Raw genomic sequence first — 16,017 nt, forward strand, 5'->3', positions numbered from 1 at the left:
GTTGGAGGAGATGTTACACAGTGGTGTTTAATATTTTTGTTACTGCAGATCATCCTTTTTGGCTGATATAGACTATATCCCTATGATTATTCAATATATTCTTTTTTGGTTTTATATTATGTTGTTATTGCAAAATATATTGTTGGAATACATCATCTGTTAGTGGAAATATTATAATATAATCATATTAACCTTTTGTCTGGCCAGTGCAATTATTTTCCTTTTAGGCTATTATGGGTAGAAGTTGTAATAGCTATGAGGCCAACTGTTGGGGGTCGGTCATAGAACAAGATCAGTTGAAATTCACAGTGTGGAAGTTAGTTATTATTCAGAGAAAAGTAACCTCTAGTCCAATTTGAAACAAATGTTGCATTGTGGTATGGCTTTTTTTCCTCCGGAAGAGTTAGACCTGTACTGATGTCTACCCAGATCTGTAATGGAGGGTTTGACATTGATACAGAATAATTTAGAAAACCATGTTACGGCCCTCTATATTTATATTCAACATCAGGGGTGTATGAAATTGTATTCCTTATTTTCATTCCTTAAATTTTTCTGATTGCTAGTTAATAGCATTAATCCAGAAGTTAAGACAAAATAACTATTTCTTTCTTCATTTTTATTTAAAATTTTGAGTTCTAAATTCTGTCTGTGCCTTTCTCCCTCCTCTTTTCCTCCCTAATATGGTAAGCGATCAGATACAGGTTATATATGTACAATTATGTAAAACATTTCCGTAATAGCCATTTTGTACAAGAAGACTCAAGTAAAAGAAAAAAGAAAGTGAAAAATAGCATGCTTGAGTGCAGTGATCTAAGACAACTCCAAAAGACTCATGATGGAAAAAGCTCTCCACATCTTGAAAAAGAACTATGGAGTCTAGTAGATTGATGCATATTATTTGCTCTCCCCCTTTTTAAAATCTTGTGGTTTCTCCCATTGATTCTAATTCTTCTTTATATGACTAATGTGAAAATAGGTTTAATATGAGTATGTGTGTAGAGCCTATATCAAATTGCATGCCATCTTGGGGTGGGGGGATGGGAGAGATAGGGAGAAAATTTGGAACTCAAAATCTTATGCAAGTGAATGTTGAAAACTAAAAATAAATAACTATATATGAAAAAGGAAAAATAGCACACTTCATTCTGTATTTGATCAATATCAGTTCTTTCTCTGGAGGTTGATAGTATGCTTCATCATTAGTCCTTTGGAATTGTCTTGGATCATTGTATTGCTGAGAACAGCTTAGTCGTTCACAGTTCTTCATCAAACAATATTGCTGTTTCTATGTACAGCATTCTCCTGGTTCTGTTCACTTCACTATGCATCAGTTCATATAAGTCTTTGCTGGTTTTTCTGAACTCCTGTTTGTCATTTCTTATAGCATGATAATATTCCATTGTAATCATATAACACAGCTTGTTTAGTCATTCCCCAATTGATGGGTACCCCTTTGATATTCAATTCTTAGCCACCACAAAAAGAGCTGCTATAAATATTTTTGCACAAATAGGTCCATTTCCCTTTTTTTTTAGATGTCTTTGGGATGTAGACCTAGCAGTGGTATAACCAAATAACTTTTTAAAAAAAGTTGACAGGAGAGGATTCATGGAGGAGTAGGTAAGAAAATCCCAAGCTTTCCAGTTTTCCTCCACAAATAAGACAGAATAGCACCTCAGGGTGAATGTAGAGTGGTAAAAATAAACAAGAGTTGAGACATAACTGTGGTCCCCTTGGACAACCAGAGAAGATCTAAAATTTGGTTTCTGTGAAGTGTAAATACTTCCAGGCTAGTGCCACTGAAACAGCAAACAGGGAGGCCTGGGGCTAGCTGGGTTGGGAGGTAGTCTCGGCCCCAGTCGTAGGAATTTTCTCCTCCTGGACAGTGTGAGAAGTTGGGTATCTGAGCAGGGGAAGACTGAGGCAACCTCTGCTGATAAGGGGCACAGGCCAAGACTCAGCTCTGGGAGAGAAGGAACCAGCACAGGCCCAGTGAGTGCAGAAGCAGTGGGGCAGGGGACACTGCTGGCTGTCGACATTTACAAGAGTGCTGAATTGTTGGTTTTGGTTCCAGGCCAGAGGGGAGAACTGAAGGAGGATTTGAGGCCAGAGACACCATCCCCCATCCCCCTGGACTAGAGGTGATTACAATAACAAGCAGATTAAAAAAAAAAAGCAAGCAAAGGAGAAAGAACCCAACCATAGGAAGTTACTATGGAAATAGAGAAGACTGGGGTTCATCTTCAGAGGAGGATATTGAAGCAAAAAAAAGTATCTCCTACCCCAAAGAGTAATGTCAAATGGTCCCCTTCCCCAAAAGAATTCATAGAAGAACTTAAAAAAAAAACTCAAAAATCAAATGAGAGAGATTTGAGGAAAATTTTTTTAAAAAGTAAAATCCAAGAAAAACAAGATGATGATGAAAAGAAAGTCAACCAACTAGAAAAAGACTTCCAAAATCTTAAGGAAGAAAATGACCTTTTGAAAATTAGAATTGGGCAAGGGGAAGCTAGTGAAGGTATAAGAGACCAAGAAATAACAAAAAATGTAAAGAATGAAAAAAATAGAAGGGAAAATGAAACATCTCATAAGAAAAGCAACTGATCCAGAGAACAGATCAAGAAGAGAAAACATAAGAATAATTGGACTACCTGAAAGCTACAATAAAAAAAAAAAATTTTGATGCAGTAACACAAGACAGAATTAAAGCAAGTTGTCCTGAAGAACAAGAGGAGAAAGTAGAGATAGAAAAAATCCACCCATTACCACCTCAAAGAGAATCCTACAAGGAAAAACTACAGGAATACCATAGCTAGATTTTGAAATCCCCAGCTCAAGGAGAAAATATTATGAGGAACAAGAAAAAAATGAATTCAAATATGGTGGAGCCACAATTAGAATCACACAGGACCTAGCAGCAGTTACCCTAAAAGACAGCAGGTCCTGGAACATTATAAACTGAAGAGAAAAAGAACTGGGGTTGCAGCCGAAAATACCATGTGCAGTAAAGTTAAACATACTCCTGAATGAAAAAAATGGATATTCAATGAATTGCTAGACTTTCAGGATTTTGTTGCAAAAAGACCTGAAATCAATAGAAAATTTGACATACAAGATCCAAGAAAAATACAAGGTAAACATCAAAGATTAATTACAAGGGACTCATTAAGGACAGACTATTTGCTTTTTATATGAGGAAATGTAAATTGTATGCTTAAGATAGTTATAATTGGGTAGTTTGAAAGAAAGATTGAGGTAGAGCTGAGAATGATATGATACTAAAAAGTAAACTGTCTAGGAAATGGTAAGAAGAGTAATCATCTTATAAAAATGAGGTGCAAGAGGAAGAACCAACACAGAGGAATTAAATGGTGGAGGAGGGCCAGTAGTTCTGAAACCCTATTCATTGGGAATGGGTTAAAGAGAGAACAATACATATATATCTACAAGGGCATAAGAGTCTTCTAAATTCAGAAAGAAAGAAAAAGCTAAGGGAATGGGGAGGAGGGAGAGGACTAGGGAGGGATCTTTGGTGGTGGGGTGTAGGTTAACTAATAGGAGGGCAAGGTAGCCAGTAGAAGCAAAGTAGAGGAGGCAGGAGGGATCAGGGAAGAGATACATGAAAACATAAAAGAAAGATCAGGAGTAGAATTTATTAGGGAAAAAAAAAGCAAAGGTAGTAATCATGATTTCAGACAAAGTTAAAGCTAAAATAGGTTTAATCAAAAGAGAAAAATAGGGAAACTACACTATATGTCAGCTATATTAATGAATATTGTTTTAGACTATTTAAAATAACTAGACAGTATATGGTTGGACTATGCTGTGGTTTAGGAAACAATGATTTGGTGGACTTAGAAAAAACAAGGCAAGACTTGGACCTATGAAGGAAGACATTATCCACCGTCAGAGAAACAGAAGACAAACAAGTATAGTACAGTTTTGTGTAGTTGCATATGAATGTGTATTTCTATTTATGAGCATGATTATAGATTTCTAAGTATGTATGCATATCTGTATGTATATGTATGTATGTACACATGTATATATGTGTGTGTATACATATATACATTCCCAGATGTTTATATCATTTATTATATAGTCTCCCTGGAAAGTTATTGCTGTGAATTTTTTAATCCTCTCATGTTCTGCTCTGCACAGAGCAATGCTTTTTTCACTCTTTTGTATTTAAGTTTCAGTATTTACATTTGTTTCTTTTTCTTTTCTTACAGTGTATTTAAATTTTAGCATTTAAGTTTAAAATAAATTAACAAAGAAAAGAAGTTGGCAATCAATCCTTTGAAAAACATTAAGCTATTCTTAAGGAAGATGAATTATCATTTGGGAATTCTTAAATTGCACTGTTCTTGGGAGTTGCTAATGCAAATTGTGTCCATCATTTTAAATATTTTTTATCCTTAATAAAATAGCATTGATTACTGTAGCCTTTTGAAGTTTCTAAACTTGTGCTAAGTTCATAATTTCCATCATTTTTTGCTTTTTGTTTTTCCTCTAGAGATGTGAATTATGTCCTCATAAGGATGGTGCTTTAAAGAGAACAGATAATGGGGGTAAGTACTCAAATTTGTAGAATTTTTATTTAAAACTGGAAAAAGTATTTTGAAATGTCTATTATATGTTAATTTATCAAAGCTCTTTGTAAACTTAATATGATAGGTTATTTTAAGGCAGTGTAGTGTAGTAGAAAGAAGCCTAGGCTGGATATCAAATGATATACGTGTGTGTGTGTGTGTGTGTGTGTGTGTGTGTGTGTGTGTGTGTGTGTGTCTGAGAGAGAGAGAGAGATAGGCTTTTTTGCTTCTGTCATCACCTGTGGGATTTTAGGCAAGTTTCCTAACCTCTCATCCTCAGTTTTATTCACTCATAAAACACTGAGGTACCAAACAGAGTGCTGTGTGAGGTATAAACGAGAAAGTGGAAGAGCTATATTAGTGTAGGCTTTGTAGAACAGATGACATTTGGGTTGGGCCTTAAAGGATGGGTTGGATTTTAGGTTAAAAAAAAAAAGAATCACAGAGAGCACATTTCAAACCTAGGGAATGATTTGTGCAAAGACAGGGAGATTGGAAAGTATAGGATGTGTTTGGGAATTATTGGAGTGGTTCGGTTTGACTGGAGCATAGATCCCTGCATGGAAAGGAGTGATTAAGAGGTAAGGCCAAAAAGGTAAGGTTGTGCCAGATTGTGGTGGTCCTTGAATGCCAGGCAGAAGAGTTTGAACTTGGTTGATGAGTAGGGAGTCACTGAAAATCTTTGAATAGAAGGATGATGTAACTAGAACTTTGAATAAGATACATTATTCTATAAGTGGTATGTTAGAGATGACTTGGAGTGAGAGGAGAGTGGAGGCAGGAGGACTGATTAGTAGAACAGTACTGTAGTTCTTGTAGGTTGTAGTAGCATCCTGTACTAATACATGGCATTTGGAATAGAAATGAGAGAGAAAATGCAAGATAGATTATTGTGGTGGAATTGTTAGGATTTTGTTATTAGTTGAATATGAGAGGAAAAGCAGAAGGTAGTGTCAAAGATAATCTGAAGATGTGAATATGGGAAGCTGGGTGAATGGTGGTGCAACATGGAGACATTTCATTCAGTAAGTTTTTATTTAATATTTATTATGTGCCAAGCACTGACTACATAAAGACAAAACTAAAATAATTCCTAGTTTTAAGCTTATGTTTTACTGGTAAAGGGGAGTGGGGCGTGATATGACTAACCCACATAAATTAAAACAAAACTTAGGTTAGATAATTTCCAGGATTAGATTACTAGCAGCTGGCAGAATCTGAATCAGCCTAATATAGGAGGCAGCACTTGAGCTGAATGTTTTGGGGCTCATTGAAGCCAAACTAAAGAGAGGCTACATTATAGGCATGGAGGATAGCCTGTGCAAAATCATGGGTTAGAATGTTGTGCTTGGTGAATCACAGGTTAACCAGTTTGGCTGAAATATCAAATATGTAAAGGAGAGTAATGTATAATAATAGTGGAAACACAGGCTGGCGTCAGATGGCTAGACCTTCCAAGGAGAGAAGTTTGCATTTTACAGAAGCATTTGGGAGCCACCAGAGCTTCTTGGTTGGTGGAAGGCCACGATCAGATAAGTGTCTTAGCAGTATCGGTTTGGGAGCTCTGTGGAAGGTGATTTGAAGATGAGAGAGACTGGAGTCAAGGAGACCGTTGGGAGTAGATTGGAGTAGTCCAGAATAAAGGTGAAGTTTTTTTTTTGCAGGGGGGAAGGCAGGGCAATTGGGGTTAAGTGACTTGCCCAAAGTCACAGCTAGTAAGTGTGTCAAGTGTCTGAGGCCAGATTTGAACTCCCGTCCTTCCTGACTCCAGGGATGGTGCTCTACTCACTGCGCCACCTAGCTGCCCCGAGGTGATGAAGTCTTATGGTAGGGTGTTGGTTTTGTGAATGGAAAGCAAAAGATGGGAGAGAAGTGAATGTGAATTTAGTATTAATAAGCCTTGGTCTAGGCAGGAACATGCTGTGTTTAGATCAATCCAGTACAGCAGGAGCATGTGCACTGCAGTAAGTGGAGATCCCAGACAGATACTAGAGTAGAATGTGCAGGGTGCAGGGACAGGTGCCACTGTCTAGCTTTGGTGCCCAGTATCTAGTTCTACTTAACTGATCCAGAATGGACTCTGGAGGCACTCAATATTCATGGGTGGTGTGCCCAGTTAGGGAGACCGAGGATGCTGCTCCTAAAAGGGGGCAAGTTCAGAAACAAGTAGCAGTGGCGTGGCCCACATCCAAGGAACAAATCAGAGTCTCAACTCTAACCCCTGGAACAGTCTTCTGAAACATAACCAGGGCAGGAATCCCAGACCAAAGGAGAGCCTGTATTTCTGTCACTCTAAGCCATCAGAACTTCCTATTTGTCTGATAAGGGTCTTGTCCAACAGCAGTTTACTGCTGCCCTGAACCAAACCTAGAGCAGGAATTTGCAGAGCTCAGACCAGGGGTTAACAATCAGACTTTGCCTTAGCAATCCGATCACTTTGATAGCACTGAAAGTTTGCAGGTCCCAAGCCTGTCCCTGAGATTCTGGAAAAATACAATACTCAGTACTCCAAGAAATTTGCAACGGGTTCAGTCCAGACCTTCCCAACAGAAGAGCAAAGAGCCCGGCCCTAACATAGAGTCTGAAGTCAGGAAGCAGGCTGGAAGAAGGGGCAAACAAAAAAAGAGTCCCATTCTGAATAACTGTTATGGTAGCTAGGAAGCTCAAGATAACAAAACTAGAAGAAGAGAATGACTCTAAAACATCTACATGCAAAACCTCAGAGAAAAAACCGCTTGGGCACAAAATTCCTGAAAGAGATGAAGTGAGAGCTTTTGCTTTTTTAAGAGTTTAAAAAAGACTGACTATAAATGAAATAGGAACATTTGAGGAAAAAATTTGAAAAGAAATGAGAACTATGTAAAAAAGAATTGAGAAGGGAATTAAAAGCTTGGCATAAGAGGTACAAAACCTTCCCCATGGAAGAAACTTGCTGAAAAATTAAATGGACCAAAGAGAAGCTGATGACTCCATGAGACAATAAGAAATAGTAAAATAAAGTCAAAAGATTTTTTAAAAATAAAAAAAGTGTAATGTGTCTCAAAGCAAAAACAACCCACCTGAAGAACAGATGAAGATAAACTAGAAAAAAAATTGAGAATTATTTGATTATCTGAATGCCACAACTATAACAAAAGGCTAGACATCCTATTTCAAGAGAACTAAACAGATCTCTTAGAATCAGAGGGAAAAGCTGAAAAAGAAAGACTCCACTAGCCATCTCCTGAAAAACCCCAACATAAAAACTTCCAAGAATATCACAGACAAAATTCAGAGTTCTGGTTCAAATAAAAAACACTGCAAGCTTCCAGAACCAAAGGATTTAAGTACTGAGGAGACATAGTCATGATAATCAACAGTTTAACAACCACTGCTATAAAGGAGCAGAGAGTTTGGAATTCGATATTGCAGAAGGCAAAAGATTATATAGTTATAGCCAAGAATAACTTAACTTGCAGAACTGACTAATACTGGGAGCAGGGCGAGCGTGGATTTTTAATTTATTTAACAGATGATTTCCAAGCATTCCTGATGAAAAGGCCAGAGCTATGTAGAAACTTTGAAGTTCAAATTCAGTAGTGAGTAACAAAATAAAAAGGTAAATACAAGTGAATAATCATATGAGACCAAGTAAAGACAAATTGCTTACATTGGAGATGATACATGTCATGTCCCCTCTGAACTGTATCATCATCAGGAATGTAATTAGACAGAAGGCTTGGCAGTGGTTTGTTACAATGATCTTAAGAGAAGGATGTAAGGAGAGGATTAGGCAAATATATTCAGGGGTGGGGAGAGGGGAGAGAAAGAAAATTTAAGGAAAATTAACTCACATAATCAGGGTCCATCAAGTAGAGATCTATACAAATGAGGAAGAGTTGGGGGAGGGGAGGGACACAGCTGACATTTGAATCTGACTGTCAGCTGGTCCAAGGATAGATTGCAAACATTCACAAACAATTGGGTACTCAGTGGAGAAATGGGAGGGGAAGCAGGGAGAAGCAGAAATTAGAATGAGAGTAGATTAAGGGAGAGAGAGTCCTAAGCAAAACAAACTAAGGATGTACTAAAATGTGTTACTATAATGGTCTTCGTATAGTTATTTTTGAGGTGGCAAAGTATGGGAATCTGAGGGGATGCCCATAAATTGTGGAATGGCAGAATAAATTATGGTATGGAAATGTGATAGGATATTATGCTGTAAGAAATGATGGAGATGGGTTCAAAGAAACCTGCGAAGACTTAACATGAACTGATGTATAGTGAAGTGAATATAATCAGGAGAACAATTTATACAGTGATAATGGTATAATGAAGATGAACAATTTTGAAAAAATTAAGAACTCTGGTTAGTGTCAAGACCAATTCTGATTCCAGCCATAACATGCTATTCACTTCCTGTTAGAGATCTGACAGACTTAATGCAGAATATAAATACGTGCACATATATATCATATCTGGACATGGCCAATATGGAAATTTGTTTTAGTTGTCTGTACATATTTTTAAAAGAGATTTTTCTTTCAGTTGAGGATTGAGCGAGTGCGGGAGAGGAGGATGTTTTACTTGTTGAAAAATAAAATTTTTTTAAGTTGCTAAACTTTGATGCTGTGGAGGTAGAATCAACAGTACTTGAAAACTCTGTGTGTGAGAGGTGAAGGAGAGGGAAGAGTTGTTTTACTGTGTGATTTCAAACCTGAGTGACTGGAAGGATGGTAGTGATCTCAATAGAAAAAAAAGCAAAATTAGGAAGAAGGGAGGTTTAGGGTCAAGATGAGTTCTGTTTTGAACATCTAGTTAGGTTCAAAAGGAGGAACAGGTTTCAAGAAAAATACTAGAAGATGAGTTTTAGGCACGTTGTCTTTGAGGTGCTTGCGGACTATCCCAAAGGTAGTGGAGACATACGTCTCAGTTGGAGTTGAAACTAAGTGAATGAGACTGATATGAGAAAGAATGAAGAGACAGGGTGAAAGGTAGATGCAAGGGAATGCTTTCCTTAAGTGATAGGAAGGAAGATAAAGGGCCAGCAAAGAAAATAGGGGAGGAAAAAAATTTTTTTTTTGGATTGGGGGGGTGCTTTGTCCCCAGGATAAAAAAATTGCAAAAAGAATTCAAGTTCCAAAGGAAGGGAAGGGAAAGGAAAGTAAGAAGAGAAGGAAAGGAAGAAAACAGAGAAGGAAGGGAAAGGAACCGTTCTATTCTTTGTATGGAGAAATGTTTATATTGGTTGATATTTGTCAAGTTAAGAATAATAATAAAAATACAAGCATGTTTCACGTTCATTGGGCTAGCAGTTGTGGGTAGAAAAGTGAATAATAGACCTTAAGTTCCAGGAAAATCCTGGAGGTTAAATTCTTTTTGCACTTTTTTACTAGGGGGGACTGGGGACTCGTATTCCATCCAAACAGATATTCTTTCCTCCCCTATTTTCTTTAGCATTCATTAAATCATACATTGTTTAACACCTGTGTACTTTTTACCTTCCAAAACTGGGGGTGGGTTAGGGGTATCTCCTTATATCTCATCAAATTCTACTTAATCTTTGTAATTTTGTTAAGTTCAATTTTAATTTTTTGCCACATGGTCATTTCTTTCCATTTACATTGTTGTGGTTGTTTTGTATAATATTTTCTTGGCTCTGCTTACTTCAGTTTGTATCATTTCATGTACATCTTTCTATGCTTCTGTATTCATCACACACATAAATAATTTCGTTACATTCATGTGCCACAATTTGTGTGGCCATTTCCCAGTTACTTTATTTCCAATTCTTTGTCACTAAATGTGTTCCTATAAATATCTTGGTTTATGTGGGAACTTTGTTTAGCAATGACTTCCTTGGAGTATAAACCCTCTAATGGAGTTTCTGGTTCAAAGTGTATACACATTTTGGTTACTTTACTTGCATGATTCCAAATTCCTTTCCAAAATGGTTATACCATTTCAGAGATCCACCAACAATGCATTAGTGTGCCCATCATTCCACAACCCCTCCAACATTGACTGTTGCCTTTTAAAAAAAAATCTTTACTTGATGGCTGGGTGTGAAATGAAACCACAGTATTCTTTTGATTTGCATTTTCTTACTAGCGATTTGGAGCATTCTTTTCTGTGGTTGTGAATACTTTGCCATTCTTTTGAGAACTGTTCATCTGTATTCTTTGATTACTTATATGTATTTATTAATTGTTTATGTATTTTGAATACCAGGCTCTTATCGGAGAAGTTTGATGGAAAGACTATTTTCCCATTTGACCACTTTGCCTAATATACTAGGTGCATTAGTTTTTGTTTATGCAGAAGCTTTTTCGTTTCATGTAATAAAGGTTATGTTTTATCTTTTGTAATTACCTCTGTCTTTTGTTTGGTTAAGAATACATCTCCTGCCCATATCTCTTAGAGGTATATGATCTGTTTATCTTCTAATTTTTAATAATGATACATTATTTATCACATATCACAATCATTTATCACATATAATATTGTAATATTTTATGACATAGTATTTTTTAAAATATTAAAGTTGTATATTTTTAATAGAATGTATTGTGGACTATGGTATAAGGTACTGGTCTAATTTCTGCCAGACTACTTTCCAGTTTTCCTGGCAGTTTTTATCAAATGAAGAGTTTTTTCCTAGTTAATTTATGTTTTCCACTTTATCAAGACTGTTATTGAGTTCCATTGTTTCTGGTCCTCCCTTGTCTAGTCCCACTCTATTGATCTGGCTCTATTTTTTAACCAAAACCAGATGGTTTTGATGAAATACATGCTTTTCAATCGAATTAATGGTTCTGCTCTCGTTATTCTTTGTCAGTTTATACAAATCCTCCTTGGCTTCTCTCAGGCCAATCTCTTTGTCATTTCATACAGTATATAATACCATGCTTTTGCATTTATATGTTTTCTTTTCCTTAGCTATTACCATTTGATGGGTACCCACTTTGTTCTTTCTTATACCAGTAATACTGCTATAAGAATGTATACGTATATATTTTTTACCTTTTGGTCCTTTCTCTCTATGAAGTATATGTCTAGTAGTGGTACTTCTTTGACTGAAGGGGTGTTTCTTTTAGTCATTTTTTGGTTATAGTTCCATTTTGCTTTTTAGAATGGTTGTCTACCAGCAGTACATTAACATATCTGTCTTCCCACAGCTCCTCCAACAATTGTTATTTTCACTTTTTATCATCTTTGCCAATCTAATGAATGTGAAGTGTAACCTCAGAATTATTTTAATTTATATTTCTCTTATCATTTGTGATTTAGAGCATTTTTTTTCATGTTTTTGATAGGTTTGATTTCTTACCTTGAGAATTGCCTGTTCATTTCTTTTTGACCATTTATTGTAGATTGCCTCTTGATCTTTTATATAATTTACTGTATATCTTAGATATTAAGTTCCTTATCAGAGAAATGAATTTGCTGCAAAAATTATTTCAAAATTCAGTGTTTCCACTTCTAACTCTTGCTGCATTTTTCAAAACTTTTTCAATTTATATAATCCAGTTTATGTTATATGATCCTCTTTATTCCTTGTTTGTTCAAGATCTCTTCTCCTTTGAAAATAATTATGAAAATTATTTCCTTTCATGCTTCTCTAGTTTATTTATGCTATTATCTTAAATATCCAAATCATATGTACATTCAAAGCTTATTGTGGTATATATCATAAAATGTTGATCTAAACTTCATTTCTAGCAGTCTGACTTACGGTTTTTCTGACATTAAATAATCTTTCTTCAAATGGTCCATGGTTGAAGCCTGGGGTTCATTTTAAATTTTGCTATTACATTTGATTGCTTCTATGTCTTCTATTTCAAATCTATTCAACTAACTAACTTTTATTTTTAAATAATGCCAAATAGTTTTGATGATTTCATCTTTGTAGTATAGTTTGTAATCTGGTATTAGTTGATCTCTCTCCTACTTATTCCTTTGAGAGTGCTTGATTTGCAGGTGAATTTAATACATTTTTTTTTCTAAATCTTGATAGTTTGCTATGGTATTGAGTCTATAAATAATTTTAGTAGTACTGTTGTTTTTATTATGTTTGCACAGTACCTGGTTCTTAATAAATGATTTATTGACTGTTGACTAACCATTAGCAATATATGTTTCTAATTATTTGTCTTTGTTTTTGTAAAGAGACTTTTGTACTTGTGCATGTAAAAACTATGTATCTCCATAGGTGAATTTCCATCTATTGTGTACATTCTGTAGTTATTTTGAATGAAAATTTTTTTCTCTTTTTGATGGGGTTTGTTGGCAATATTCACAAAGCTGATGATTTTTAGGTCAATTAGTATTTATTAATTTCTTATTATATGCTGGATATTCTGCTAAGAGCTAGTTTTTATTAATTTACAACATGCCACTTTATTGAAGTTACTGTTTTGATATTTTTTTGTTGTTGAAACTCTTGAGTTTTCTAGAGATCAAGGAAGGTTAGGGATGTGATTGAATTTGCTGATTATGTAGGGTATCACTGATGATAATTTTGATAGCGGTTTTAGTAGAGATGTGGGAGTGGATAAAATTAGTGTTTGACTAGATTAGTGATCTCTGAAGTTTTTTCATTGTGCACTCTTATTAGTAAAAACTGAGTATGCCTTCCCAGAACAAATGTATATAGTAAAAACCTCACAGCTAAATGCAGAAAAATTAAATGCATCTTTTTCAGACCATAATGCAATAAAAATTTTATTCAGTAAAAAGCCCTGGAAGTATAGATTAAAAATTAATTGGAAACTAAGTAATACAATTCTAAAGAATGAGTGGGTCAAAGAACAAATCATAGAAGCACTCAATAATTTTATTAAGGAGAATGACAGGAATAAGACAACATACCAAAATTTACTAAATGCTTCTAAAGCATTACTTAGGGGAAATTTGCTATTTCTAAATGGTTACATCAATAAAATAAAGAGCATATCAATGAACTGGGCATGCAACAACAACAACAACAAAAATGAGAAAAAGAACCTATTAAAAATCTCCAACTAAGCACCAAATTGGAATTCCTGAAAATCAGAGGAGAGAGCAATAATATTGAAAGTACCATTGAACTAATAACAACTAGGAGCTGGTTTTGTGAAAAAGCCAATAAAATGGATAAACCATTGGTTAATTTGATATAAAAAAGAAAACCAAATTTCCAGTATCAAAAATGAAAAGGGTAAATTCACCATTAATGAAGAGGAAATTAAAGCGATAATTAGGTGCTATTTTGCCCAGTTATATGCCAAGAAATCTGGCAATCTAAGTGAAATGGATGAATATTTACAAAAATATAAATGACCCGGATTAACAGAAGAAATACAATGCTTGAATAACCCTATTTTAGAAAAAATTTGAACAAATCATCAATGAGCTCCCTAAGAAAAAATTGGTAGGACCAAATGGATTCATAAGTGAATTCTACCAAACATTTAAAGAACGATTAATTGTAATACTGTATAAACTGCTTGGGAGAATAGGCAAAGGAGTACTGCTAAATTCCTTTTATGACACAGATACGGTACTAATACCTAAACCAGGAAGAGCAAAAACAGAAAACTGTAGGCCAATTTGTCTGAATATTAATCCAAAAATTTTAAATAAAATGCTAGCAAGGAGGCTACAGTAATATATCACAAGGATCATACACTGTGCAGGTGGGATTTATACCAGGAATGCAGGACTGGTTTAGTATTAGGAAAACTATCAGTATAATTGATCGTATCAATAACAAAAACAGCAAAAATCGTGGGATTGTCTTAGTAGATAATAGAAAAAACTTGACAAAATGAAACTCTCATTCTTTTAAAAAACACTAGAAAACAGGAATTAATGGAACTTTCCTTTTTAAAACAATTTAATAAATTTATTTTTAGTTTACAACATTCACTTCCATAAATTTTGAGTTCTAAATTTTCTCCTCCTTCCCCCCCCCCCAGAGGGTATGCAATCGGATGTGAGTTACATATATATTCATATTAAACATTTTCATGTTAGTCATGTTGTAAAGAAGAATTAGAACCAATTGGAGCAACCATGAAGAAGAAGAAACAAAACAAAAAGAGAGAGGGCAAATAGTATGCTTTGATCTGCATTCAGACTCCATAGTTCTTTCTCTGGATGTGTATAGCATTTTACATCATGAGTCCTTTGGAGCTGTCTTAAATCCTTGCATTCCTAAGAAGAGCTAAGTCTGTCAGAGTTGGTCAAGGACAAAGTTGCTGTTACTGGGTACAGTGTTCTCCTGGATCTGTTCACTTCACTCAGCATCAGTTCATGTGAGTCTTCTCCAGATTTTTCTGAAGTCTTCCTGCTCATCGTTTTTTATAGCACAATAGTATTCCATTGTATTCATATACTACAACTTGTTCAGCCATTCCCCAGTTGATGGGTATCCCCTCAATTTCCAGTTCTTGGCCACCACAAAAAGAGGTGCTATAAATGTTTTTGTACATGTGGATCCGTTTCCATTTGTATGATCTCTTTGGGATACAGCCCTAGAAGTGGTATTGCTGGGTCAAAGGGTATGCACATTTTTAGAGCCCTTTGGGCCTAGTTCCAAATTGCTCTCCAGAATGGTTGAAGCAGTTCACAACTCCACCAACAGCGCACTAATGTTCCAGTTTTCCCACATCTTCTCTAACAGTTATCCTTTTCCTGTTTGTCATGTTAGCCAATCTGATAGGTGTGGTGTGGTTCCTCGAGTTGTTTTGATTTGGATTTCCCTAATCAATAATGATTTAGAGCATTTTTTCATGTGACTATAGATAGCTTTAATTTCTTCGTCTGAAAACTGCCTGTTCATATGTTTTGACTATCCGTTGGGAAATGACTTGTATTCTTTTGAATTTGACTCAGTTCTCTATACATTTTAGAAATAAGGCCTTTAATAGAGATACTGGCTATAAAAATTGTTTCCCAGATTTCTGCTTCCCTTCTGATCTTGGTTGCATTGGCTTTGTGCAAAAACTTTTCAGTTTAATGCAATCAAAATTATGCATTTTGCATTTCATAATGTTCTCTATCTTGTTTTATCATAAATTCTTCTGTTCTTTGTAAATCTGACATGTAAACTATTCCTTGCTTTCCAAATTGGCTCATAGTCTCACCCTTTATGTGTAAATCATGTACCCATTTTGACGTTATCTTGGTATACTGTTTAAGATGTTACCTAGTTTAAGATATGCCTAGTTTCTGCCATACTGTTTTCCAGTTTTCCCGGCAGTTTTTGTTAAATGATGAGTTCTTATCCCAGAAGCTGGAGTCTTTGGGTTTATCCAACAGTAGATTACTATAGTCATTGACTGCTGTGTCTTGTGTACCTAACCTATTCCACTGATCCACCACTATTTTTTAGCCAGTACCAAGTAGTTTTGATGATTGCTACTTTATAATACAATTTAAGATCTGGTACAGCTAGGCC

The 16,017-nt window shown here is 35.4% G+C and overlaps 1 protein-coding gene across 5 annotated transcripts in view; it reads left to right on the plus strand.

Annotated features, from left to right (window-relative positions):
• The window catches only part of MLLT10 (MLLT10 histone lysine methyltransferase DOT1L cofactor), a 227,670-nt gene that overhangs the window by 47,180 nt on the left and 164,473 nt on the right, over nucleotides 1-16,017 (plus strand). For all 5 annotated transcript variants that reach the window (XM_036759451.1, XM_036759452.1, XM_036759454.1 and 2 more), the window contains exon 4: nucleotides 4,520-4,574. In XM_036759451.1, coding sequence (XP_036615346.1) covers nucleotides 4,520-4,574 — 55 coding nt within the window. The remainder of the gene's footprint in view (nucleotides 1-4,519; nucleotides 4,575-16,017) is intronic.

This window comes from Trichosurus vulpecula, chromosome 5, assembly GCF_011100635.1.
Source record: "Trichosurus vulpecula isolate mTriVul1 chromosome 5, mTriVul1.pri, whole genome shotgun sequence".
NCBI lineage: Eukaryota > Metazoa > Chordata > Mammalia > Diprotodontia > Phalangeridae > Trichosurus > Trichosurus vulpecula.